This window comes from Bos mutus, chromosome 11 (assembly GCF_027580195.1).
Source record: "Bos mutus isolate GX-2022 chromosome 11, NWIPB_WYAK_1.1, whole genome shotgun sequence".
NCBI classification, from domain to species: Eukaryota; Metazoa; Chordata; class Mammalia; order Artiodactyla; family Bovidae; genus Bos; species Bos mutus.
Window position 1 is genome coordinate 33,678,493 of NC_091627.1, and position 25,511 is coordinate 33,704,003.

Genomic DNA, 25,511 nt, shown 5'->3' on the forward strand with positions numbered 1-25,511 from the left:
CTGAGTAGGAAAGCCAGGGCTGGAGACCTACCTCATCTCTTCACTAATTTAACTTTGCTGGTCTCTAATAAGAGGACTGTTCTATATTAGCATTTTCCAAACAGCATTCAGTGAAACACTAAGTGTAGGTGTTCTTGGAATGCTTTAAGAGAAAGGATATTTATCTATCTATCTATCTAATGTATATGCATGATATAATAATTATATATATATAATAAGTTGGGGAAATATTTTATTCTGTCTTTCTTTTAGAGATTTATTATAATAGCATTTGTATATTAAAGGCACTGAGAATCCGGCACCAAGGGACCTGTTTAACCAATTTGGCCTCAGAACCTTCTTTTCCCTTTAGAAAATCCATTCGTAGTGTTCCGTGGAAAAGGTCTGGAAGACACAGAATGGGATGAGTTCTGAGGTCCCTTCCAGCTCTGATGTTCAAAGGCTCTAAATGTCTGTCCGTCACTGTGGTTGCTCAACTGGTCAGAGTAAAAGCCACTCTATGTAAGGGCCTCAGGGATGCCTGAGGATATCTGCCGTGGGCTGTTGCAGCTGTGAGGACCCACGGGAAGGGGAAAGAGAAGCAGCTGGTGTGATGAGTGGAGGAGCCACTCATACGATGGGCTGGGAGATGAAAGCAGAGTTCCAGGGCTCCAGGCTCACCTTCAGTGTTGTCCATCTCCTCCTTCTCCTCCAAGTCAATTCCTGAGATTTCTTGTTGTCGAATTTGCTGCCAAAAAATAAGGTGAGGAGAAGGGAAGGTAGGTTTCCTAGGGCAGGGTTTGTTGACCCCACACTGTGGTCTCAGACCAGTCTTAAATTTTTAGAAGCAGAAACTCTTTCCCACTGGGTTTCAAACTTATCATGTGCTCTGCTTAAGTGGGTTAAAAAAGTTTATAGTGTAAAATATGACTTAAGTGTACTTAGGAGTTTTATGATTCTTTCAGTTATGTACAATTGAAAAATATGTATTCTTTAACATTGTTTCCTAGTTTTAACGTTTTGTTGTTTTAAAAGTATAACTGGATAAGAAAACATGGTTTATTTTCTTCAGTCAGTACACACTGGATTCATCCAAGGTGCCACTGCTGCCTGGTGGCAGCCTATGCAAATTACAGGAACAGACTTGAGACAACGGGCAACCTCCCGAAGGTGGTAGAAGATACTACTAGATTTCCCTCAATTATCTGCACTTCTGCTCTCTAAAAGTTTTTAGCACAGAGTCACCTAGCTAAAGATCACATTTCCCAGCCTCCCTTGCAGCTAAGTGTGGCTATGGGATTAGATTCTAGCCAATGTGAGTAGATGTGCTTATGTGCTGCTTCTAGGCTGGGCCCTCAAGAGGAAAGGAGTATGCTGCCTCCTCTTCTCTTTACCCTTCCTGTGCACTGGTATTAGGATGTGATGGTAAGCCATCTCTAACCATATAGATGCCAGTAACAAGATAGCAGTATATCAGTCTCCGACCCCAGTGAATCACCATATCAGCGTTCTTGTTCATAGCAATCTGACCTGCTACAGCAGCTTAGCCTGGGCTCTAATATGAATGGTAAACATCACACACAACTCAGGTCATAGAAAGGGCCTGGGGAGAGGATGTGGCTGGATCAGCTTGGTCAAGGAAACACAACCAGGAGCACGTGTCCCTTCTGGTCAGTTGGTCAGTCTTGGGTGCCTAGGTTGGCAGTGTGGACAAGAGACAAATGAGGAAGGGGAGAAATGAGCTTTCTGGAATTTGCAGTCTGACTCAGTAGACCTGTGTGTGCACAACAAGGGAAGAAGATTTCACACAGCAGCAGGGACCAGGACATGTAAAATAACATAACATAATATGTAAAATGATAATAGATGTGCAAGTACTACCGAGAAGTTGTTGTTTCCTTTTGGCCTCTGAGTGCACGTTTCTCCTCTTCCTCAAAGGTCACCTCCTCTGTGAGGCTTTCCCTGCCTCCTAGGCACTAAATTGCCTTTGTTATCACATTGTACTGTATCTATTTACATGTGCATTTTGCATGTCCAGTAAATACTCAGGGCAGGTTTGGCATCTTATTTTTCGACCCCTGTAGCACCTACATTGGTGGTACATCATCCTATATACTCAAGGAATATTTGTGGAATAAATGAATGAGGACTTGAGAAAACCAAGCCTGGGAAGGCAGACTGGAAAAGGATGAGCTAGAACTTCAAGGCTGTGAGATAGACTGTTCCAAGCTCATATTGATGGAGTGGGGAGACCATTCTGGTGGGTATAGGAAAGAAGCCGAATAGGAGGGTCTGATGTGGAGTTGGCATCACCTCTCCCAGCCCAGTCCCTCCTCAGCCCCCTGCCTAGGACGGAGGCCTCACCTCTTTCATGGTATCAATGGAGGCAAAGTACTTGGACCACCAGTCCAACATACTCTCATCTGGCTCCTCCTCCTCCGGCTCATCTGAGCTGCCCTTCTTCTTCTTCTTCTTCCTCTCCTTCTCTTCCTCAGCCTACAGGGTTGGCCAGGTCCAGAGTCCTGCATATGTCCCTGCACCCTGGCCATTCCCAGAACCCTGGACAATATGGGGGTCCCCCATCCATTATGACCATCTGCTCCCGGGAAGCCCTGGGTTCCAGGGAGCTCTGTGAAGCCACCAGTATGAAAGGGGCAGGACCTTGTTTTATGTTAGTGGATGCCATGGCCCACAGAGTGTCATGACCCACCAGCATGAGCCTGGCCAAGGTGGGATTGGTGCTCAGGGGCTTGCAGCCCAAGCAGCTCTCTCCCTCTGCCTCTTAGGAGGGGTTACGCTGGCTGGAGCATCAGGAGCTGTGGGGTGGCTTGGTCCCTGATGCTGCTACCCTTGGCCTGATACCCTATGTAGTGTAGGGTCTTCTCTTCCCAGAGCTCCCCAGCGGTATCCCCACTCACCACATCCACCTTGATGACAGCATCGGAAGTCTGCAGAGGGGAACCAAGGAGACAAGGACAGGCTTAGCCACCAGGCCGAAAGTGGTGGCAGTGGCCCAGCCAGGGAGGGTGCAGGGAGGGGCTCACACAAGGATGGTCCCTGGGTCATGAGTGCTGTGCTCACAAGGCCAATTCCAGGACTGTGGAAGGTCTGCCTCAGAGATGTTTCCTCAGAACTTCCAGGGTGGTTGTTTGCCAACCTGACTGCACATGAGAATTACTAGGGGCTTTTAAAAATGATTCATTGCAGGGCTCCCCTGAGTCCAAGGTGGGGTACTGGGCACCAGGAGAGTTGTCAACTTCCCAGATGATAGCAGTGGGGAGTCAGAGTCAAGAGGGGAGGTTGACATGGCATGAAGCTGGAGGTTGGTAATGTTGGCTGGGTGAAAGGCAAGTGCCTTAATGAGTAAGTGGACACATTTACACAGCTGAAGGGGACCCCAATGAAAAAGGCCCCACCAGAGCCTATGGGGACGATGGTGAAGCTCAGGTCTGTGCTGTCTTCTTTGTTCACTAATGGCCTGAAACTAGCTGCCCGCCCCCAGGAGGAGCTTCAGAGGCTGGGAGCTGAGAGGGGACGTGGCATCTCAAGATTTAGCCCCACAGCCCCTGGTGGTGCCAATCCCGGCCCTGCAGCCCAGGCACCAGGCCTTGACTGCTTGCCTCTTCCATGAGCCATATGCCCTCTGCTAACTCAGCCACTGGCCCATACTCTCTGGGGACCAGAGTCATGGGGTGAGGAAGGATCCTCTCGGACCCCAGCCCAGATCTCAGAAGCTAGGAGACGCCACAGGCTGCGAGAAGCACACGATGTCAGGAATGGGATTTGGAGAAGGCAGTGGGGAGGTAAGCCTGCCTCCTGCCCTCTCAGTCCTGCCTGGACTCAGGATGACCTGTTCCAGGCCGGCCTCCATCCCACCCTCTCCTGATGGCTCCAAGTCCGTATCTGAACACCCAGGTGACAGGGCCCCTTTTGGCAGACCAACAGTCCCAGTCCTAAGCCAGGAGGAGTAAAGGCACTCCCACCTGGAACTCCTGCCCCAACCCCGGCCTGGGGAGGGTCGTTTGTAAAAGGCTGAGAAAGAAAACTCGGACCCTCTGGAGAGAACACTGATGTTCACACAAGGAGTCCTTGCCTGTGGTGTCATTTGTTGGAATAAAAATAATGTCAGGCTATCCCTTCACACGTTACTGCTCTGTCTCTCAAACATGTGCACTGCATGCATGTTCATGGCACATACACACATGCAGAATTGAGATTCTTGCCTTCCTGGACACTCTAGGATAGGGCTGTGTGCACACGCAGTCAGGGCTAGCCCTGGCCCACCCCACACTGAAGGAGGAGTGACTTAACGTGTTGTCTGGTGGGTGGAGTGGGGTGGTCCGGCTTTGGGAAAGTGTCACCCGCAATTGCACGTCTCCAGGCACCTTACCGCGTCCAGCTTCACCATGGTCTCCAGCTTCTTGACGGGCACCTCCGGCTCCATGCTCACTACGACCTCCCCTGTGAGGCGAGAGGAGGGGCCCCCACTGTACAGCCCACGGCGGCCCTGGAGGAGCCTGCCTGGACAGAGAGACGGATCGACAGACAGACAGACAGACAGGGAGGAGCAGGAGGAAGAGTGAGAGTGGGAGTGGCTGGAAGGTCCAGAGGCCTAAAGCTGATTCTGGAGCTTTCCGAGGGGAAGAGAGAGGGATTCGACAGTTGAGGAGAAAAGATGGGCATAAGGAGAGGGAGGAGGTAAGCCAGAGAGGAGTGTGAGCTGTGCTCAGTGACACAGTGGAGGGCACGTGGTGGGTGGCGGGGGGCAGAGTCTTCGCTGGGGTCAGGCAGAGAAGGCCATCTGCCCTCGGGCCCTCTAAGGACGCCTGGGCTCTGGCCTTTCTGGCACTAGTTTGGGGCTGCCTGGACAGCCCCTCCACCCTGGAGACCTGGCCTCCCCTACCCCATCTGGGGACGCCCCAGGAGGGAACCACGTGGTCTGGACTGCGAGCTGGAGCCCCCACCGTGGGCCTCGGCAGCGGCCGTACCCGAGGTGTTCCAGTTGGGAGCTGAGCGGTCCGGGGGTCGGTAGATGAAGCGCCGCAGGGAGCTGACAGCGTGGGAGCCGACCAGGGTGTAGCGGCCGAAGGCCCGGCAGTCCACCACGCGGATGTTCAAGGGCGGGTGCAGGAGCTCGTTCTCTGGGAGGTCCTGGGGGTGGGGGCAGGGAGCCTGAGCTCAGAGAAGGGGCAGAGGCACTGGCCGTCCCTGGCCGTACCCACTGCGCCCAGCCCTGCCCCACCACGCCTGGGCCCGCACCCACCACTTCAAACCACTTGACCAGGGTGCTGAAGTTGGGGTTCTTCTTGTAATTGTGGATCAGGGACGACTGCACCCCCTTCCCCGCGCACTCGATGTCCACCCGCGGCCGGTCCACCTGGGCCAGGTTTACTCGCTTCAGGTCTCGCAGGCCCCAGAACAGCACCTGTGTGTGTGGGGACAGCCACTTCCATCAGGGGCGCTGGCTGTGGGGGGCCACTCACCGGGAGGGGCAGGGCTGGGAGAGCTGATGAGGGAGGGTGTCCTGAAGGGGCTGAGGGGGCGGTGAGGGTGGGTGTTGGGGCAGACGGAGGCCGGGAAAGGTCCTGGACAGTGTGAATCAGTGCAGAAAGGGCAGGGGATGGGAGGGAGCTGGGGTCTGCCGCTGGCTCCCGGGTGTGACCTTGCGCCAGTCACCTCCCCTCCTGGGACTTCAGTGTCTTTTTCTGAAAAACGAGGCATGGCCTGAGGTTGCTGAAGAACCCCTGGCGTTTGATGCCACCAGTGTGATGTGTGCATACAATCCTTGATGGGGAGAGGGTGAGGGGGACCAGGAAGTATGGCAGGGCCTGTCCAAGGCAGGGCCGGGAGGGGCGGTGGAGCCCTCACGCACCTCCACCCGGTACTTGCTAAGCACGGGTCGGATGCCCACAGGCACAGGCATGATGGGACCTCGGTCCATGTCCACTGGGCCGTTGATCGGCGGCAGGTCGGCCTTCCCTGCTGGTCCAATCTGGGGATGGGGGACACAGTGTCATATCCTGGTGAGCCCAGGGAGAGGGCTCTCTCCCCCAACCAGTTAGGTGCCACATGATCTAGGGAGACAGAAAAGGCCAAACAGCACAGGTCCCCAGGAACCACACCCCCAGTTCAGTCCCAATAGCCTCACAGCAGGATGGGGAGGAGAGAGGCCCCTGGCCCAGCCCCCTCTTTCCAACAGCCCCACCTGCAGCAGCTCGAAGGCAGCCAGCAGGTCCCCGGCCGTGGCATTGCCCCGGTAGATCTGATAGTACTCCAGCTGGGGCGGGAAGCGGGGTGGGCAGTACGCCTCGTCGGCCATCTTCACCAGCGGCTTGGCAAAGGTCCGGCCCATGAAGTCGGCTTTGCCCTGACGCGACAAACAGCCAAGGTGGCCTCTTGATGCCTGAACTGACCAGGCACCTTCATACCCAGGATCTCTTTCAGTCTTCACCATAGCCCCATGTAGTTGCAGGTGTGATCACCCCATTTTACAGATGGGGAAACCAAGTCTTAGGCTAGCTCCAGGCCAGGCTGGCAGTGAATGGCAGATGCAGATCTAGAAATAGGTGCTCCTAGTGCTAGTCCAGAACTCACTCAGGGCTCCCCAGTAGCTGGGGTGGCTTGTAGTAAGTGGCTCCCCAGCTCTGGAGGGGTCACCCCAATCCTCTACTCCCTCACTCCAGAGCACCCATGGAGAGCTATGAGGCTGCTGATGACTGTATGCAGGGATGGGGGGAGTTGGGCGGTCTAGGATGGGGGAAGGCTGGGGATAGCAGGCCTTCTTGGCACGACTGGGCCTGGGCTTGGTCTGTCTGTGCAGCAGGCAGGGATGCCCTGGCCTGTCTTCTCCCTGAGACCCCAGAGGCCCACAGCATCAGGAGGGGTCAGGCTGCAGTGAGAGGGCAGAAGACACCTGGGGTCTCTCAGAAGGGCTGGTCAGCAGCCCAGACCCCTGGCTTCCTGGCAAGCACCCTGGCCAAGGGGCTCTGAGGGTGGGCTGGGGAGGTAGCTGCCAGTGCAAGTGCCAGAGCCCACCCATACCATGGTGTCCTGGTCGTAGATTTCGATAACAATGATAGGGGGATCGTCCCGCAGCTCATGAGCTTCACCGTAGAGCTCCAGGTTGTCGAACACCAGCATCTGGTCCCAGGTGGGGCACAGGGTCTCATTCAGTACCTGCAGCAGGGTGGGGTAGACAGGTGACAGGTAGGGGTGGTGGTGGGTGGGCAGATACTGGAGCAGGAGTCACCCCCCAGTCACTCCTGTCATTTCCAGGGGACTCGGGGGCAGGAGTGCCATGTTCTCTGACTCTTCGGGGAATCTTAAATGAAGGCTGCTATGAGGTCTGCTCATGACCGTCCCCCCTCACCCCCTGCCAACGTCTTCCCTGTCTTCTATGTTGAACGTAACTACGATTAAAGCCTTCACCAGTGTGGCCTGGTCCTGCAGCTATCTGCAAGCCTTCCCTCTAAGGATCTGGGTACTGGCTGCTCTGTTTCTCCAGGTCCCAGAAACTCACAGGCCCCCCAGTGCTCTCAAAGTCAGAGCCACCCGCTCCTCCCCGGTGCCCTCACCTCTGTGCACTGACTCTGGTTGATGAAGAAGACACGGGCAAAGGGGTCTGAGAGGCCGGTGCTGTCAGCAGCAAAGAGGCTGCGAGCCTGGTACATGTGGGCGCGGAGCTGGAAGGCCTGCTTCTCTGTGGGAAGAGCAGGATGAAGCTCGGGGAACAGGTCACCAGCCAGTGTGCCCTCCCCGGGTGAGGGCTCGGAGCCGGGGCCACCCAGACCTGGGAGTCCTCACTCACTAGTGTAGACCAGGCTGATGGGCGGGAAGGAGAGTAGGCCCAGGCCCTGGGCTGCCTTGACCTCCTCGAAGCCGCAGGGCAAGCCACACAGGAAGTCCTTGCGCTGCTTGCTTAGACCCAGCCACAGGTAGAGCTCCAGCTTGGCCTGCACTGTCCAGCCTGCCGAGCCGAAGCCCCGCTTCCCTGGCAGCTGGGGGGTGGGCTCAGGGTCAGCTGCCAGAGCCCTCGGGGTGAGGAAGGGGCAGGGAGCTGAAGAAGCTGTGGTCAGAGGGGGCCCATCCCCACCGCAGCCATCCCACTGGGCTGTGCAGTGGGGAAACACAGCACAGAAGGGGATGGGCAGGGCGGGATCCCCCTTCCTATTCTCTTTAGCTCTTCCCTGAGCATCTTGTCCACTCAGGCCTGGCAGACCCAGGGGTGTGGATGCTGCTCCCTCCAAGAGGAAGATGACCTCTTGAGAGTAGCCCAGCCCCCAGCCCCTCCACCCGCTGCTAATCCATTCCCCTTCCGGCACCTTGAGGAAGAGTGTCTTGACCTTGGCACAGTCCTTGCCTAGTTCCTCCTCCACGATGGAGAAGAGCAGGTCCTTGGAGGGCACCCGGGTGTAGGCGATGCGCTTGTTGTTGCTCATCATCCAGATGAAGACGTCAGGGATGCTGTGCTGGGGCTGGGACAGGGTCCGGTGGGGGAGGCCAGTGTGCCTCGTAAGGGAGGGGACCGGATACTGGGCCTTCCTTCTCCTCCCGCCAATGGAGTGGGAAGAGCATGGGGCAGGATGCAAGGCTTGGTCAGCCCTGTCCCTCAACACGTGTCAGAACCGGAGGGGCCCGCCCCCTCCTATGCAGCCCCTCCCGCCTTGCTCCAGTTTGGCACCGCGCTCCAGCACAGGGCACACCTCGTCTGCCAGGAAGCGCAGCTTCTGCAGGAAGTTCTGACAGAGCCTCAGCTTGTCGCGCACCGTGTGCCGCTTCACTTGTGCCCGCAGGGTCTTGGCCTGCTGCCCCATGCTTTCCTGCGAGGTGGGGGGGATGTAAGCGGGGCTCAGGTTGTGACACATGATGGAGAGGCTGGCCCTGAGGGCCGTGACCTCAGAGACAGATGTTCCCCCACCTTGGCTTTCCTTTTCACCTCCAGACCCTCCCTCTGTCCCTGAGTGGTCCAGCCGTGTCCTCACCAGCTCCCGCATGCAGGACTTGAGACGCTCCCGGTCCAGCCTGGTGCGGGATGAGTGGCCCTGGTCCTTGTCCGCGAGGGAGAGGAAGCGGCTGGGGTAGGGGGTGGGAGCAGGGCTTAGCAGAGATGACACCTTCTCTGCCAGCCTCCCATTGCCGCCCCACACTGGCAGCCCCTCCACTCACTAGCAGCCAGAGCTCAGCTCCTCTAGGACACCCCGAAGTCGACGCTCAGGGTACGACTTCTCCGTTTTGATCATCTCCTGCACATCATTCAGGCCTTCTTCCTGTGAACCAGGAGTGTGAGCCACAGCCCCCCTCAGCCTCCCCAAACATCTCCCTCTTTCATCAAGAGGATGAGGGGCTAGTATCCTAGGACCTCCCATGAGCACTATCCCTGGAGTGCTCCGCCATCATAAAGAAAAGTGAAAGTGAAGTCGCTCAGTCGTGTCCGACTCTTTGCGACCCCGTGGAATGTAGCCTACCAGGCTCCTCTGTCCATGGGATTTTCCAGGCAAGAGTAGGGGAGTGGGTTGCCATTTCCTTCTCCAGGGGATCTTCCCAACCCAGGGGTTGAACTCTGGTCTCCCGCATTGCAAGCAGACGTTTTACCTTCTGGGCCACCAGGGAAGCCCAGAAACACCAATTTCCAGGTTCTGTTTTCAGAACCTGGAAGCTGTCATGCTCGTGACTCTTTGGTTCCTGAGGAAGAAGCCATCTCTGGGTCATGAGTCTGTGGTCCTGGTGGACCCACAGGGGTCGGACAGAGCCCAGGATCAGATGCAAGGGGGCAGCAGGTAGAGAGAGAGGGATTGGCCAGACGCCTCCAGGGAAACCCAAGACTAGATGGGCCACAATTCCCAGACTCCACTCTGGGAAGCCCTCAGACCCTGGACTGCTCCTGGGAATGGGGCAGGGACAGGAGCACAGGACCTGCTGGGGCCATTCTGCAGTCCCTCCTCGATGCCCATGGTAATCTGCTGGGCAGACAGGCCTTGTGTGAGGCAGGGGTGGTGTCCAGGCTGGGCGAGGCCCTCAGAAGCACGCCCCCTCTGCCGTTCCCCTCCCACCCCGGGCCTGGCCCTGACCAGCTTGTCTGCGATGTGGTCCATGATGTTGGCATTGTACAGGCGACGGCGTTGGTCAGGCCACCAGCTCTTGATGTAGATGCAGGGTTTGTGCTCCAGGTAGGGCAGATGGAAGTAGTTCCTGGGGTGGGAGCAGGTGGGAGACTGAGGACTGGGTGCCCAGGCAGGCGGGCAGGGGACAGACCACCAGAGGATGGCAGGCAGTGGGCAGGGCCTCTCAGAGCCCCTGTCCCGCCTGGCTCACCTGTCAGTGATCTGGGGCCGCATGGGTGGCGTGGAGGAGACCGAGGCCAGGCCCCCACCCTCGTCAGTCTCTTCATCACTCAAGTTCTGGATCAGATCGACTTCCTCCTCATCCCCAGGCTCCTTCCGAGGCCGAGGCCGCTGGGGTCGTGACAGCCCATCGACTTCGTTCCCGTAGTTGCCTGAAGGCAGAAGGGGGCACCTGAGGGCCTAGAGGCTTTTTCCCACCTGGCTCCACCCTGCCCTCCAATCCAGGGGGTCTGTGGCTGGGAAAAGCAAGAGTCAGGGAATGGGATCTCTGCTGGGCTCTGTGTGAGCTCAGATACCATAGGACACTAGCCAGAGGATGGGGCCATGTCCTCAAGGTCCAGCCCCAGACATGGACCCTGCAGGACTCTTCTCTCTAGTCCTATGGGGGCCTTGCTCCCTTCTGCAGAGAGGATGTGTCTCCTTCTCATGTCCCTATTCGCTGAGCCCTAAGGTTCACCCTGTGGGGCGTGTGTACACTCGTGATGTGCAGTCACTGTGTGCTGTGTGGGCACCTGAGGACACTCGAGGGAAGTGGTCAAAGTCCCCCTCCCCCGAGAGCTGTGCAGCAGGCCCAGCAGTTACCGCTCTGCAGTCCCCGGGCCCAAAGACCCCTCTGTGAGCCCAGCTCTCACCTATGGTGACCTCAAAGGTGATGGGCTTGTCTCCATTTTTCCGGTCGATCATTGAGGCCTCCAGGAAGGCTCCAAATAGAAAGAATTCTTCTATTTTCCCCGTGCAGCTCTGTGGGGAAGGTGGTTCAAGCCACCCTGAAAGCTTACCAGCATGTTGAGGCCGGGGCCAGGCCTCTTTCTGTCTCCAGACAGGCCCTTGGGGCTAGTGGTGGGGGACATCCCATCCAGCTGTGGAACTAGGAGGCCAGACACTGAAGGCCCAATTCCTTTGGCCCTCCAGCCTGTCCCTTCAGGAAAGGCTGCTCTGCCCAGCACAAGGACAACCGTGGCTAGGAAAGGAGCAGAGATGGGCAGAGCACAGGCACAGGCAGTGGGAGGGGATGGAAGTCTTGCTACTTCCTGGGGAGGGAGGCCTCACCCTGGAGTCTGGGCCCCTGAGGCAGGCAGGGTGGACACTGGCAGAGCCCAGGCCCAGGCTGCATTGAGTTAAGGGGTGCTGAGCAGAGTTGGGGGGGCTCTGGAGGGGAACGCAGCCCCCCGGGGCCTCACCTCGGAGATGGGCGTGGCCTGCTCCACCTGCACCTCAGTGGAGCTGGTGATCTCAGGGTTGGAGGTGTCCAGGATCTCCACCGCCAGGCCCAGCATGAGGCGGGCACGGAAGGACACACCCTCCCCCAGGCCCTCGTTCAGGTCCTGATGCTCGTCTAGCAGCGTGTAATTGCGTGTGGAGCCGTACATGTTCACCCAGGCGGGGCCCAGCGTGGGCAGGAAGCCTGTGGGCAGGGGTGCAGGGGGTCAAGAGCTCGCTCAGGTGGAGGGACCTGTTTTGGGGGCTCCTGGCCTGCACCTCCTGGCTGCTGAGCTGAGGGAAATGTCTGAGGCAGCAGAGGGCCTGCAGCTGTGGGGCTCACAGGGGGCTGCGGGGCGAGCCGCGTCTGCTGTTTGTGGGCGGCTGTGGGGCGGCCCTCTCACTTCTGGGGCACTTCCGTGTGTTTGTTTATTCTCTGCGGGAGCTTGAGCTGGCGGTGGGGCTCCACATACACACATATCCATTTCTGTGGAGCGAAGTCATGGTCCCTGCTTTCTAGTACCTGTTGCAGGGTGGCCTACGATCTTCCTAGAGGACAAACCCACCTTCTTAGCTCCCCAGCAAGGCCTTCCAGCCCTTTGCTGTCTGTGCAGACCTGCGTTCCACCGGGGTGTCACTTGCTTTTGCACACCCCTCCTTTCCTCTCCAAAGGAGAGGTTCTCTGTCTCTGTCTCTCTGTCTCTACCTGTTAAATGCTCTTCCTCCATGAAGTGCCCCTCCCCACAATTACTCAGTTCAGTTCTGACACTCAGTCATGTCCTACTCTTTGCGACCCCATGGACTGCAGCATACCAGGCTTCCCTGTCCATCACCAACTGCCGGAGCTTGCTCAAACTCATATCCATTGAGTTGGTGATGCCATCCAACCGTCTCATCCTCTGTCATCCCCTTCTCCTCCTGCCTTCAATCTTTCCCAGCATCAGGGTCTTTTCCAACGAGTCCGTTCTTCGCATCAGGTGGCCAAAGTATTGGAGTTTCAGCTTCAGCATCAGTCCTTCCAATGAATATTCAGGACTGATTTCCTTTAGGATGGACTGGTTGGATCTCCTTGCAGTCCAAGGGACTCTCAAGAGTCTTCTCCAACATGACAGTTCAAAAGCGTCAATTATTCGGTGCTCAGCTTTCTTTATAGTCCAACTCTCACATCCATACATGACTACTGGAGAAACCATAGCTTTGACTAGACGGACCTTTGTTGGCAAAGTAATGTCTCTGCTTTTTAACATGCTGTCTAGGTTTGTCTTAGCTTTTCTTCCAAGGAGCAAGCATCTTTTAATTTCATGACTGCAGTCACCATCTGAAGTGATTTTGGAACCCCCAAAATAAAGTCTGTCACTGTTTCCATTGTTTCCCCATCTATTTGCCATGCAGTGATGGGACCAGATGCCATGATCTTGGTTTTTTGAATGCTGAGTTTTAAGCCAGATTTTTCACTCTCCTCTTTCACTTTCATCAAGAGGCTCTTTAGTTCTTTTTTGCTTTCTGCCCCAATTCCTAGTCCCAACTATTTTTTCTCCCATTAGGATTTGTTGTGTCTCATATGTAGCATGGATCCAATTCTGCCTTATGCGTTTTGTTTTTGTTTTGCTTAGTTTATAAAAAAACTAGTCAGAGTTGTATCTGACTCTGTGACCCCATGGACTGTAGCCTGACAGGCTCCTCTGTCCATAGAATCCTCCAGGCAAGAATATTGGAGTGGGTAGCATTCCCTTCTCCAGGGAATTTTCCTGACCCAGGGATTGAACCCGGGTCTCCTGAATTGCAGGAGCTCATTGTTTACCGTCTGAGCTACCAGGAAAGCCCACAGTTTATAAAAAATATAGCACCCACAGTTTATAAAAAATATAGCATTTAAAAAACTGAGACATACTTAAAATTCACCACTTTATAGGACGCATTTCAGTGGTCTTCAGTGCATTCACTGCATTGTGCAACCATCCAGGACATTTCACCCACCTCGGGAAACCTCATACCTCTCAATAGTCTGTCCCAATCCCCTCCTCTTTCCACCTCCTGGCAACCGCTCATCTGCTTTCTGCCTCTATGTATTTGCTTCCTCTAGACTTTTCATACAAACGGAACCATACAATCTGTGGCTTTTGTGCCTTCTGTCTCAGGTTTTGAGCATTTGGTAGCACACCCGTCTCCCTCATCCCCAGGGAACATCGTGAGAACAGGATGGATCCCTCCCTTGCCCTGTATCCCTGGTACCAGCTCAATACTCTGGTCCTACAAGTCAGTAGATAGGTACTATGGCGGTGGTGCACACATACATGGGCTTCGCAGGTGGTGCAGTGGTAAAGAATCTGCCTGCCAATACAGGAGACGCAAGGGATGTGGCTTCCATCCCTGGGTCAGGAATATCCCCTGGAGTAGGAAATGGCAACCCACTCCAGTATTCGTGCCTGGAAAATTCCACAAGCACAAATGGGCTACAGTCCATGGGTTGCAAAGAGTCAGACACGACTGGAGTGACTGAATGTGTGCGCATGTGCACACACACACACACACCCCTATAATATGTATATAATTACTATTATTTTCATTTTACAGATGACAAAACAGGTACAAAGATCATGCAACTTCTAGCTGTCAGAGTTGGAGTTCAAATCCAGGCAGCCTGGCTCAGTGGGTCCAGGCAGCTCTGTGCAGACGTGACCACGAGTCTTTACCCTTCCCTGGAGGCAAGGGCTGCTGATGAAGGCCGGTGGCACCTTTAAGTCCGAGGTGTGGGACAGAGCCGGTGGTGTGGTGGTGGTGGTGGTGTGTGTGTGTGTGTGTGCGCGCGCGCATGTGTGTGGAGGGGTCTCCTTTACCCACTCCCTTTAGCCCCAAGTCCCACCTCCAGTCCCCAGCTGCTGACCTTTGTCTCCATCGTTGGAAATCTTGCGCAGGTCAATGAAGTGGGTGCCGATGGCCACGTCATTGACCTTGTCCGAGTCCCGGATTTGCACCTTCATGCGCTTGCAGAGTGGGGGAAACAGGTCTGTGAAGACCACCTGCTCATTCCACAGTGGCTCGTAGCTGCTTTTCTGCACTGAAGTCTTGCCCTGGTGGGAGGGAGAGAGAGTCAGATTCGTGTACCTGCCTGAGTATGCACATGTGCGTCTGTGTCTGTGTGTGTGTATGTGTTACGAGTGTGCATGTGGGGTGTGTGTGTGTACGTGTGTGTACTTATCTCCATCCTCTTCTCCATCCCAGTCTCTCTAGCCCTTCTCCCTCCCAGTGCCCCCCACCCTCAGTGCTTGGTGACCTGGGGGCGGGGGGAAGTCCCTAAGGCCCAGCCTGGCCCCAGCCCAGCCCCTCTGAGCTGTACTCCCTCATCTCTCTCTCCCTACTTCTCGAGGTGACGCGCCAAGGTGATCAAAGGCTAGCCTCGTGGCTTCTGATTTTGCCTCATGTTCATCCCCAGGACCCCACGCCCAGTCCCTTGCACCTCACCCCACTCCCAGCTTCCTGCACCCCGATACCTTCTGGCCGGCAAAGAAGACTTGCACATAGGGGTCGACCAGATCCTTGTTCTCGCCAGTGAACGCCTTCTTCACATTGGCCATGAGGCTCGTGTTCATGCGGGGCAGCCCCTCTGCTCGGTAGATCTTCACATAGAACCGGGCCCACTGGCGTTCAGGGGGCACCCCTTCGGGGAGCAGCAAGTTCCTGCCGGCATGAACAGCTAGGGCTGTGGTGGCCACACCTGGCCGACTCCTGCCCCGACATCCCCATGCCTCTGGGGCCCAGGACCACAGGTGAAGGACGGCTGAGAAGGTCCATAGCAGAACTGAAGACACCGGAGTGCAGGGCACCCGCTCTCTTGTGGGATCCTGGGCAAATCTCCCCATCTCCCTAAGCCTCAGTTTCCTCAGCTTTAAGATGGGAATAATAACATGCACCTCCCTTGGATACGATAAGGCTCAAACAGATGAAAATATATGAGTACTTTGTGTCACATCTTTTGTCTTCTACGCAAAAACCTCACCAGTGGTCTCTTTCTCTCTCCCTGGCTCAAGGAAGGCATGATCCACTGGATCCTGGATTTTTACCACTGAATCCAGACAAGGTTCCAGAATATTTCTGAAAAGCCCCTGGCAACTCCCTGGAATTGCTTCAGAAAACAAAATCCCTTTGCTCTACTGGGTGTAGACTCAAGGCCTCGCAGCTCTGGGAATCCACACTTTTTCCCCAAGTTTCTCATAGTCGGCAGCGTGCATGTCAAATGACTGTCACTCTCGACTCTCCCCCAGTCCTTTCTGCCCCATGAGGAGAGTCCCCAGACACTGAGGCTGGCCCTGGCCTCAGTCCTTCCAGGGAGAGCAGGGCCATCTGGGCGGGCGGATAAGGGAGATGGAAGGTGAGGTCTCTGGGCCAAGTCCACCCTGGGGGTTCCCTTTGCACCCCAGGAAGAGTTGGGCCAGATCTCCAGGGGCGGGGCGGGGGTGGGAGCTCACCCCTCAATGTCATCCTCATCCGTCTCGTTGGCCTTGTGGGGAGTCTTAATGTTGTCGCCCTTGCCCACCACAGCGACATCGCACTTCACGTAGCCCTTCAGTCCCGCGGAGATGTCGTCAGGGTCGGACAGGACGGCCCACTTGTGGTGGAACTGGTGCTCTGTGGGGGCAAGAAGTGGGGGCTGCCCGGCTGGCCCTACTCAGGGCTGCACCCACCCTTGGGACAGGCCGTGGAGGCCAGGTCATCAGGTCCTGGGGCCCTGGGGCCACAGTGCTGCCTGCCTCAGGACCCGGGAGGCAGAGGTCCCCGAGTAAGGGTGGCCGAGGCAAGGTCCCAGCTCTGGCCATGCCCCCAGATGTGTGGTATGGCTTCAGATGGAGGAATGTCCTGACTGGTTTCTTGGCCTGCAGCCCTCCTGTCCCCAACCCCTTCAGCCAATCTCCACACGGCTGCCAGACAAAGCCCTTAAAGAGGCCCTCCCTCTCTCACTCCCCATTTCAAACCCACCTGAGGCTCCCCAGTGCTTGGGGGAAAGACTGCCGACCTTAGCATCCCCTGTGGGGCCTCCTGATGCAGCTCTCCCTAGCCCCCAGTGTTCATCCTACCCTTCCCCTGTGCTCCTGCCAGGCATAGCTGTTGACCCCTCTCTGAATAGTTCAGATTGCTGTTTCACACCCCCAAGGCTCTGTGGCTGCTGTACTTTTATCTTGGATGCACCCATCCTTTCTGTTCCACGCCCCAACCCTCTGGCTCCCTATTCAAACTTCTAATCCTTTTGTTGGTGCGTCTCCTCTTCCATGCAGCCTTCCTTGACTTCCTCAGAAGAGCTGATCCTGGCCCCTTTCCATATGTACATCTCCTATTTCCTGTGACTATCTACTTACTGTCTGTCTCCAATTGCAGACCAAAAGCCTCCTAGAGACAGGGACAAGTAGTGTCCCCCCAAAGCTCCTAGGACCCAGGACAGGGTGGAGGAAAGACCAGATATCAGAGGAGGAGGCTAATCTAGGATGGGTCTGCCCCTTCAGGTTGACTGCGAGCACAGCCTATACAAAGGGCACATTGTCCTCTGATTTTGTGTGGGCCCTGGAATCTCCTGGACTCATAACTTTCCTCTTCCCCCCACTCCTCTTTCAATTTCAACTACAGTTCACACCTGTTCCCAGCAAGGCTCTGTCCCCATTTGCTTCTGTGAGATGTGTTAGGGGCTGCATGTATGACCCGTGCTCCTGGAGCTGTGTGCACCAATACTGACCCAGCCATGCAGCTACTCACCCGGCTGGGAGTACACGGTTCCCACGTCCATTTTGAAGGACCCCACCAGGGTGCCACTGCGCAGCAGGTTCTTGGAGTGAATCACCTTCCGGGCAGAACCACCAGCCGTCGATCAGGTGGGATGGGGCTGAGGCCGTGGGGCAGGGAAGGGCTGACTGATAGAGGGCACCCTCCCCCCAACTCTTTATGGGGAAGTGAGTTTCAGGTCAAGCAGGAGGGTGTCTGGCAGGGCAGGGGTATCTGTCTGAGGCTTAGCATCAGCCCCTTCTGCCTCGCCAGTGTTTTGCTGGCTTCCAGGTACATGTGAGCATGTTGTACACTGCACAGAATGATGTGGCTAAGGGAGTGAGAGGGGCCCAACTCCAGCCTGTGCCCTGCTTGGCTGGCTGTGCATCTTTTTATGGCTGTGCCGTCCTATGGCTGGCCTGCCCAGAGAGGATGCCCTTTTCAAGGCTGCACTAAAGTACAGTTTGAGCTAAGAGCCCCACCTGCTGGGCACTGCTCCCCACTCACCGAGATCTTGATGATCTTGTCAAACATGACATCAGGAGAGACGTGGAAGTCAAAGACGAAGTACTAGACGGGGAAAGACCCAGGCCTGCTGTCACTCGGCAGGCTGAGGCTCAGTGCCAGGCCCCTCTGTCCTGGCATTGCCGGTCTGCACTGGCCCGTGCCCCCTGAGCCCCGAAGTTTGGATAAGTAGAAGGGGCAACCACTAGTCCCCCTGACCACAGCTCTCAGGGGCAGTGAGCAGTCATGTGACCCTGAGCAACTCATTGTTCTGAACCTTAGCATCCCGAGCTGTCAAATGGACGTAATGACACCCCCCACGTAGAGTCTCATTATGAGGTTTGATGAGATACATATAAGATACTGTAAGATACACTGTAATTGTGTAGGTCCCATAGACATCACCATTAAACCACAAGGCTGCCTAGAAGATGCCCCCCAAGTTTGGAGGTGTTAAAATGTAAAGTAAGCTGAGACTTAGAACTGAGAGCTGATGAACTTAATCTGCTATAAACACAAATGCTGTGGGCATGATCGGTCCTCTCCAGCTGGGAGCTGCCACTCATGGTGCTGTGCCTGCCCACGTCTCCTGGCCTCGGGGTGCAGGCCCTGGGGACTAGAGTGCAGGCACTGAGCAGAAAGCCTGCTGCTTTGGTGAACTCATGGGCAGGGAGACAGAAGAAATGTTGAAGTGCTTGGAGTAAATGAGGAGAATCTGTTCGTGTTGCTGGGGGCTCACACTAGATCACTGTGGGTAAAAGTGCAGTTTTAGAGCCACAAAGCCTGAGCTTTCACTGTTGGGCCAATCGCTTCCTTTTCAGAATCTCAGTTTTCACCTCTGTGATGGGGGGATAATGAACCAGGGCCTCCAAGTGGAACCGCTCTGGGACAGCGGTCTTGTCATTGCTGGGAGGCGTGATTGTGAATCTAAATATGATGACCTGGGTCAAGGAACTTCCCTGGGGATCCAGTGGCTAGACTCTATGCTCCCAATGCAAGGGGCCTGGGTTTTATCATTGGTCAGGGAACTAGATCCCACATGCCACAACTAGAGATCCTGAGTACTGCAACTAAGACTTGCTGTTTAGTTGCTAAGTGGTGTCCGACTCTTTTGCGACCCTATGGACTATAGTCCGCCAAGCTCCTCTGTCCATTGGATTCTCCAGGCAAGAATACTGGAGTGGGTTGTCATTTCCTTCTCCAGGGGATCTTCCTGACCCAGGTATTGAACCCATGTCTCCTGCATCTCCTGCATAGGCAGGTGGATTCTTTACCACTGCGCCACCTGGGAAGCCCCAGATATAAATACAGAGCTTGGAAAATGGTTTCTAGGCTGGAATTAGGAGGTATCCTGTTTGCAGCTCCCATGTTGCCAGTCATGAGCCTGGCACAGAGCAGAGGCCGTGTATCTCTGTTTCATCTTTTGGATAAATATCCATTCAGAAAAGTGTTACCAAAACCCTTCAAGTACAAGGCAGGCCCTGGAGTGGGCTACAGTGATGCAGGAGATCAGGAGCCTCCTGGGTTGGATATGAAGGACCGAATGGAATTCAGGGATGTTATTGTCAAACAGAGGGGAATGCCCTGACCTCTAACCTAGAGAGTACAGGGAAGGACATTTGAGCTGGGCCCTGCAAAGTGAGTAGGAGTTTTCTGAGGAGCCACCAAGTGGGGAGATCAGTTCTGTTTCCTTGGAAGGAGGAAGCCACTTGAATGAAACATGAGGTGCACGGACCTGGTGCAAGGTGAGCTCTCCAGTCAGCCAGACAGGCCTCCACCACTATCATATAACCGTGGAAGACTGTGGGGGCCCTGTCTCCATATCTGTTAGGGAAAAATAGACCTTATCTAAGCCAGAGGTTTTCCAGTCAGGGATGTGTCCTGACCTAAGGTCAGAGATGTCGAGCCTGAGTTTCCTGACTCCTGGGAAGGATGTCACATGGGGCCGAGGGGGTCCTGAACAGCAGTGTCCCCAGCCTGGGACCTGCGGGAAACCAGCTATGAGAGTGGGGCTTCTCTCTGATTGCTTAGGAGATTTCAGTCAGGCCTGGCCTCAGGCTGGGTCCCTGTGAAGGGCAGAGACAGGCCTGGGTTTTACTCCTGCAGGTGCCCCGCTGGGGCCTCCCACAGTTTCCAGAGAGATGCCCCCACCTCTGAGAAGCAGACCCTCACCACACCCAGGATGGACACTGAGATGAGGGATGCCCATGCCTCACTAGGACCAGCCTGGCACAGCTCATTGCCTGGAGCCACTGAGAAGCAGCCTGGAGGCCCCTCCCAGAAAGGGAGGGCCACAGTGGCCAGGTCAGTGACTTTTGGGTTAGGCTGGTGTGTGCTCAGGTATCTGAGGGGTATGCTTCACCATAGCTGATTAAGATGGGCCCCTCCCTGGAGCCCAGACTCAGAGGCTGTGTCCGGTGGGGTGGGGTGGCCATCCGAGATGACAGAGCCCAGTGGGTGGAAGCAGAACAGTCTGGACCCTGCTCTGTCTATAATACTCTCTGTGATCTCAGCCCTTTTCATAGAGTGGCCTCAGTCTCCTCTGTAAGGTGGAGAGACTGAATTAGAAGGTCTCTGAGATTCTGTAACCTCAATGTGGCCTCAGACAGCTGCAATGAACAGCAGTGGAGACCAGGCCTTTCCCCTCCCACTCCCCAAGCGTCATGGCCAGTGGTCTGGAAGGGCCTCGCAGAGATTCAGGCACCCAGGATGGCAGCTGAGCAGAAAGCATGCACACGCAGAACTTGACTCTGGCACTTGGCACCTGGGCCAGGTCTTTCTCCAGGAGCCTCAATGTCCCTTATATAAAACGGGTTTGATGCTGACAACTTCTGATAGTGTGAGAGTCAGAAGAGATGAAGCACCTAAAGCATTTAGAAGAGAGCCCCGCACACAGCAAGCACTCATTAATGGTTCTAGTCCCCCCATGGGCCAGGGCTGGAAGGAGGCTGCCCTGCCCCAGGGCTCTGGCTGGGGAAGGACCTGGGACCAGGCCTCACAAGGTGTGAGGTTCACTCACTGGCACTGGTGGGAGCAGCACTAGGGAGGACAGAGGCCGGGTTCCTTTCACAGGGTGGACCCCGGCCAGACCAGGGTCAGAGGGCGTGGCACTCAGCATGCTGGGGGTTGTAACAGGTGGACCAAGGTCACCCGGCTGGTAGCCCTGTGTGACTCTTGAGTCCCAGCTTCTCCTATTGGCCCTATGGGGCCGGGGCCCAGGCTCTGCCACAGTTTGGAGGACTCTTCCCCACCCCGGGCCCCAGGGCTGACCTCATTATAGTAGGGGCAGTTAGTGGACTCCTTCATGGAGGTGTACTTCTTGTCATCGCCCACCTCCACACACACCACGGGGTCCATGTTCAAGCCCACCAGCTGCCGAGCCTCGATGACTGTGATGCTGACCTGCGGGCAGGAAAGAGGGTAAATGAGAAGGAAGGCCTGTGAACTTGGGTTTTTCAGGAGTCAGAGCCTGGCTGGTACCAGTCTGAGCACTGCTGAATCTGCTGGTGATCCTGGGTCGTTCCCCACCAAGCCTCAGTGCCCTCATTTATAAAGAAGGGAGTGAACTGGATCACCTCTAAGTAGGTGTGCACCAGAATTACCAGGGGGAGGGGGAGGGGAAGGAGGCGGGGGGGGGCGTTGGTGGTTAAAGACCCTGAGGCCCCCATACCACACTCCAGACCAACTCAACCCAATCTTGGGAGGGGATGGAGGAGTGCTGTCCAGCATCTGTATTTTTAAAGCTCCCAGATGATTCCAAGAGTTTTCACTGGCATCAGTGGCCCTGCCGCACAGAGGGCTGCAAACCCACTCCCACCCCCCAAGATTCTGTGCACTCAAAAATTAAGCTTTCTAAGTCTCCATTAACATGCATTTAGTTTTCTACTCCAGCACTTTTCATTTGAGTCCTGCAAGCCTCTGATATCTCTTTTTTTTTAATTTCTGGAATTTGGCCCCTTTCCATATTCCTGGTTTCCCTTCTTTTAATTTCTTTGAGTGCCCAGTAAGGCTTTGGTGCCCAGCTGGAGCACACTTTTTTTTTGGTCTTGATACTTGTATGTTGTGTGCAGTCTGTATTTTTTCAGTGGTGTCCACCTCTCTGGAATCATACTTCTATACTAGGAAGTCATTTTTCAGTTGTTCATCCATTCGACAAATATTTACATATACTGTGGTGTTGGAGAAGACTCTTGAGAGTCCCTTGGACTGCAAGGAGATACAACCAGTCCATCCTAAAGGAGATCAGTCCTGGGTGTTCATTGGAGGGACTGATGTTGAAGCTGAAACTCCAATACTCTGGCCACCTGATGCGAAGAGCTGACTCATTTGAAAAGACCCTGATGCTGGGAAACATTGAAGGCAGGAGGAGAAGGGCATGACAGAGGATGAGATGGTTGGACGGCATCACTGACACAATGGACATGGGTTTGGGCGGACTCCGGGAGTTGGTGATGGACAGGGAGGCCTGGTGTGCTGCGGTTCATGGGTTCGCAGAGTCAGACACGACTGAGCAACTGGACTGAACTGAACTGAACAGAGAGAGAGACGTGTGAGTATGTATGCACGTGTGCATAGTTCTCGTGAACTCTCATTTTAAGCCATCAGTTGTTGCTTGAATCTGGAGGTGTCAAGCCCCACTAGGGCAGCCATGATAAATAGGAAGACTTGGGAGTTCCTGAAATGACAATGAGCCTCAGTTTTCTCAGCTTTAAGTGGAGACACCTCCTATCCATAAATTTGCCTGGGGTTTGAATGAGATAATGTGTATTGAAGTGCTTTGTAAATTGTAGAAAGTCTGGAAGCTGTGAGCTCTTGTTATAAATGGCTTCTCAATAGAACTTACCTTCAGTTAATTGGTTGGGTCCCAGGCAGGTAGGCTCGTGTGTGATGCTTAAGTCTCTGGAACTTGCACTTTAACAAAATAGCCTATGCTGACCTAGTATTAGCATTTCCCTCAGCACTCTTCTAATGAAACCGTATGAGTTGCTTTTTATGCTTCTCATCTTGGAAAGTTGGTATTTTAATTGCTGTGCTTTGATGCAACTGCTAAATACGATTTTTACTCAAGAGAATTATTTTCCCTTTTCATGAAAAAGAATAGCCTTGAAAATTATCTTCCACTGCGTCCATCAAAGTCTTATAAATATCTGAAGGCCAAGAAAAATCCACACATTAAAACTAATGATGTTAAAAAAATAGAAACCCTGATGACAAAGAGAACATTGCCAAGCCAGTATACAGAACTAGAAACTGAATATTTACTAATTGAAGTAACACTTGAACTATGAAAGCAAGCATTTCTATGTGAACTTGAGGTTCTAAAGGGAATGGAGCTGAGAATATGGAGCTCTGAAGGAGTTTACCATTTCTTCAGGGAGCTAAAAGCAAAATAGAGCCCTCTGAGAAGTTTACTTCTCAGAGAAGAAAGTAAACTAGAAGTCCTTCCAGAACATTCTTTGCATAGTAGTTTATAGAGTTTTAAACTCTGTGAAACTTTTTTTTACCAAAGTTTTTTTTTTTTTTAATTTCATTTCCCCCCACAACTAACCAATACCCTCTCCTCCATAAAAAAATGAAAATATTTTCAAGACTAGTAACTCAAGACTAGGAAGTAGACAAACACATTGTTGGCATAATAAGGTACTAAAGAGATGCCATCAGGAGATTTGTCCTTGCAATGTGAGAAGTTGATTGGCTTCTCTGTTTTTCATCCAGAGACCCAGCCATAATGATAGCCTTTTTGCCCCCTAGTCCTCTTCAGGAGCAGAGGACTCCTGTCTTTCCATGATGGAAGAGAAGGCAATTACAGCCACAAAGGGACCAACAGACCAGCTAACCAGGGAAACTATTGGCGGCTGGCTATTACATCTTCTTATCCCAAGATAAAGGACACGATCCCCAGGTGGCTTCACGAAAGTCATCACCAGGAACAATGCTGAGTGTGAACCTGTACCTCTGTCTTGGGAGAACCCATGAGTCATGGTGCTCTCTGACCTGCTCCTGAGGGATCAGATGGGGCTGCAAGAACATGGGTGGGAGCTTGAGATGAGATTAGTGCTGCTCTGCTGAAACATCCTTTACCTTCTCTTGTCTCCAGGTGACAGGGATGTGATATGTTCAGTTGCGCATTTTGAGAAGACCATTCCAGTGGTGTGTAGAGGATGGTGTGGAGGAGGCAATACGAGGACAGGGAGACCAGATAGGAAGTGGGTGCCACATTGTGCTTGAGCTGGGGAGATGACATGGGGATGAGAACTGGAGAGATGTTTGGAGGTGACAATGTATATGATCTTGGTGCCAGGAAGACAGGGTACAGCTCAAGACTCCATGACCCACCAAGAACATGTCTGCCAAGTGCCACGCTTTGCCCACTCCGATGGGCAAACTGCATATTCCCAGGGAGGAAGCTGTGGCTTCTTGCTTTTGAGATGTCGATAATCAGGAAAGGGTTTACATATAACATGCATTCTAAAAAGCAGAGACATTAGTTTGCCAACAAAGGTCTGTCTAGTCAAGGCTATGATTTTTCCAATAGTCATGTATGGATGTGAGAGTTGGACTATAAAGAAAGCTGTGCACCAAAGAATTGATGCTTTTGAACTGTGGTGTTGGAGAAGACTCTTGAGAGTCCCTTGGACTGCAAGGAGATCCAACCAGTCCATCCTAAAGGAGATCAGTCCTGGGTGTTCATTGGAAGGACTGATGATGAAGCTGAAACTCCAATACACTGGCCACCTAATGCAAAGAGCTGACTCATTGGGAAAGACCTTGATCCTGGGAAAGATTGAAGGCAGGAGGAGAAGGGCACGATAGAGGATGAGATGGTTGGATGGCATCACTGACTCAATGGACATGAGTTTGGGTAAACTCCGGGAGTTGGTGATGGACAGGGAGGCCTGGCGTGCTGCAGTCTATGGGGTTGCAAAGAGTCGGACATGACTGAGCAACTGAACTGAACTGAACTGAACTGAAACAGAAGAAACAAAGGGCCTCAGGACCTCATTTCAGAGCTACCCAATCTTTAGGTTGATTCTCGGCCTGAGGATCCTTTCTGGGTCTGAGTTCAGCTAAGTCTCCCTGGCTGAGGTCTTTCTAACTCGGCAAAGCCAAGCTCTACGAGAAAGTGAAGTCTTTCTGACAGGTTTTCTTGCTTTATACATTGCACTCATTGAAAGCAAGAATAGTCCCACATTTTCACCCTCACAGCTCTCTCTCCAAGTACATTAACACTTACAGTTGAGATGTGAACCAACCTGTCAGGGAACGCTGTGTTACCAGGCTAAACATGAATACAGCTGCTTTGTTCAGTTTGGAATGTTTACAAAATCTTCGGAGGCAGACTCTCTGGTCCACTTAATTAAAGTCTCTGGCAAGAAGCAGTTTGAGAGAGCTTTTGAAAACATGCAGTAGGCAGTAAAGATGAACAGAGACCAGAGGGAGAGATGGTCCTCAATTATTTGTTCTGACGATGGGATAGGACACCCGCAGGACTGACCCTTGTTTCTAGCTTTGAATAACTGCAGAACCTGGGGCAAGCTCCTTATCTACTCTGCGCCTCAGGTTCTCACCTATGAAATACAGCAATACCGATGTTTGGGTGGTTGTTAAGATTTTATTAACTTAAACAGTTATACTAGTCACAACAATAACAATGGCACCATTTTCTGTGCCCTTATGTGGCAGACTGGTGACACTGTGGAGGGAACGGTATCTGACTATGAGGCTCTTTCTTCTTTGGAA

The 25,511-nt window shown here is 53.9% G+C and overlaps 1 protein-coding gene across 3 annotated transcripts in view; it reads right to left on the bottom strand.

Moving 5' to 3' along the window:
- Positions 1-25,511, bottom strand: part of OTOF (otoferlin) — an 89,463-nt gene that overhangs the window by 10,277 nt on the left and 53,675 nt on the right. For 2 of the 3 annotated variants that reach the window (XM_070380122.1, XM_070380120.1), the window contains 25 exons: positions 21,042-21,173; positions 17,775-17,837; positions 17,262-17,346; positions 15,986-16,145; positions 15,011-15,197; positions 14,404-14,590; positions 11,501-11,724; positions 10,952-11,060; positions 10,291-10,471; positions 10,047-10,167; positions 9,145-9,245; positions 8,961-9,051; positions 8,682-8,798; positions 8,301-8,453; positions 7,787-7,976; positions 7,554-7,678; positions 7,021-7,155; positions 6,185-6,346; positions 5,852-5,971; positions 5,243-5,404; positions 4,968-5,130; positions 4,370-4,440; positions 2,898-2,927; positions 2,344-2,475; positions 661-727 (listed from right to left, as the gene is read on the bottom strand). In XM_070380122.1, coding sequence (XP_070236223.1) covers positions 661-727; positions 2,344-2,475; positions 2,898-2,927; positions 4,370-4,440; positions 4,968-5,130; positions 5,243-5,404; positions 5,852-5,971; positions 6,185-6,346; positions 7,021-7,155; positions 7,554-7,678; positions 7,787-7,976; positions 8,301-8,453; positions 8,682-8,798; positions 8,961-9,051; positions 9,145-9,245; positions 10,047-10,167; positions 10,291-10,471; positions 10,952-11,060; positions 11,501-11,724; positions 14,404-14,590; positions 15,011-15,197; positions 15,986-16,145; positions 17,262-17,346; positions 17,775-17,837; positions 21,042-21,173 — 3,268 coding nt within the window. Of the gene's footprint in view, positions 1-660; positions 728-2,343; positions 2,476-2,897; positions 2,928-4,369; positions 4,501-4,967; positions 5,131-5,242; positions 5,405-5,851; positions 5,972-6,184; positions 6,347-7,020; positions 7,156-7,553; positions 7,679-7,786; positions 7,977-8,300; positions 8,454-8,681; positions 8,799-8,960; positions 9,052-9,144; positions 9,246-10,046; positions 10,168-10,290; positions 10,472-10,951; positions 11,061-11,500; positions 11,725-14,403; positions 14,591-15,010; positions 15,198-15,985; positions 16,146-17,261; positions 17,347-17,774; positions 17,838-21,041; positions 21,174-25,511 lie in introns of all 3 variants that reach the window. The other variant, XM_070380119.1, reaches the window with a different exon arrangement.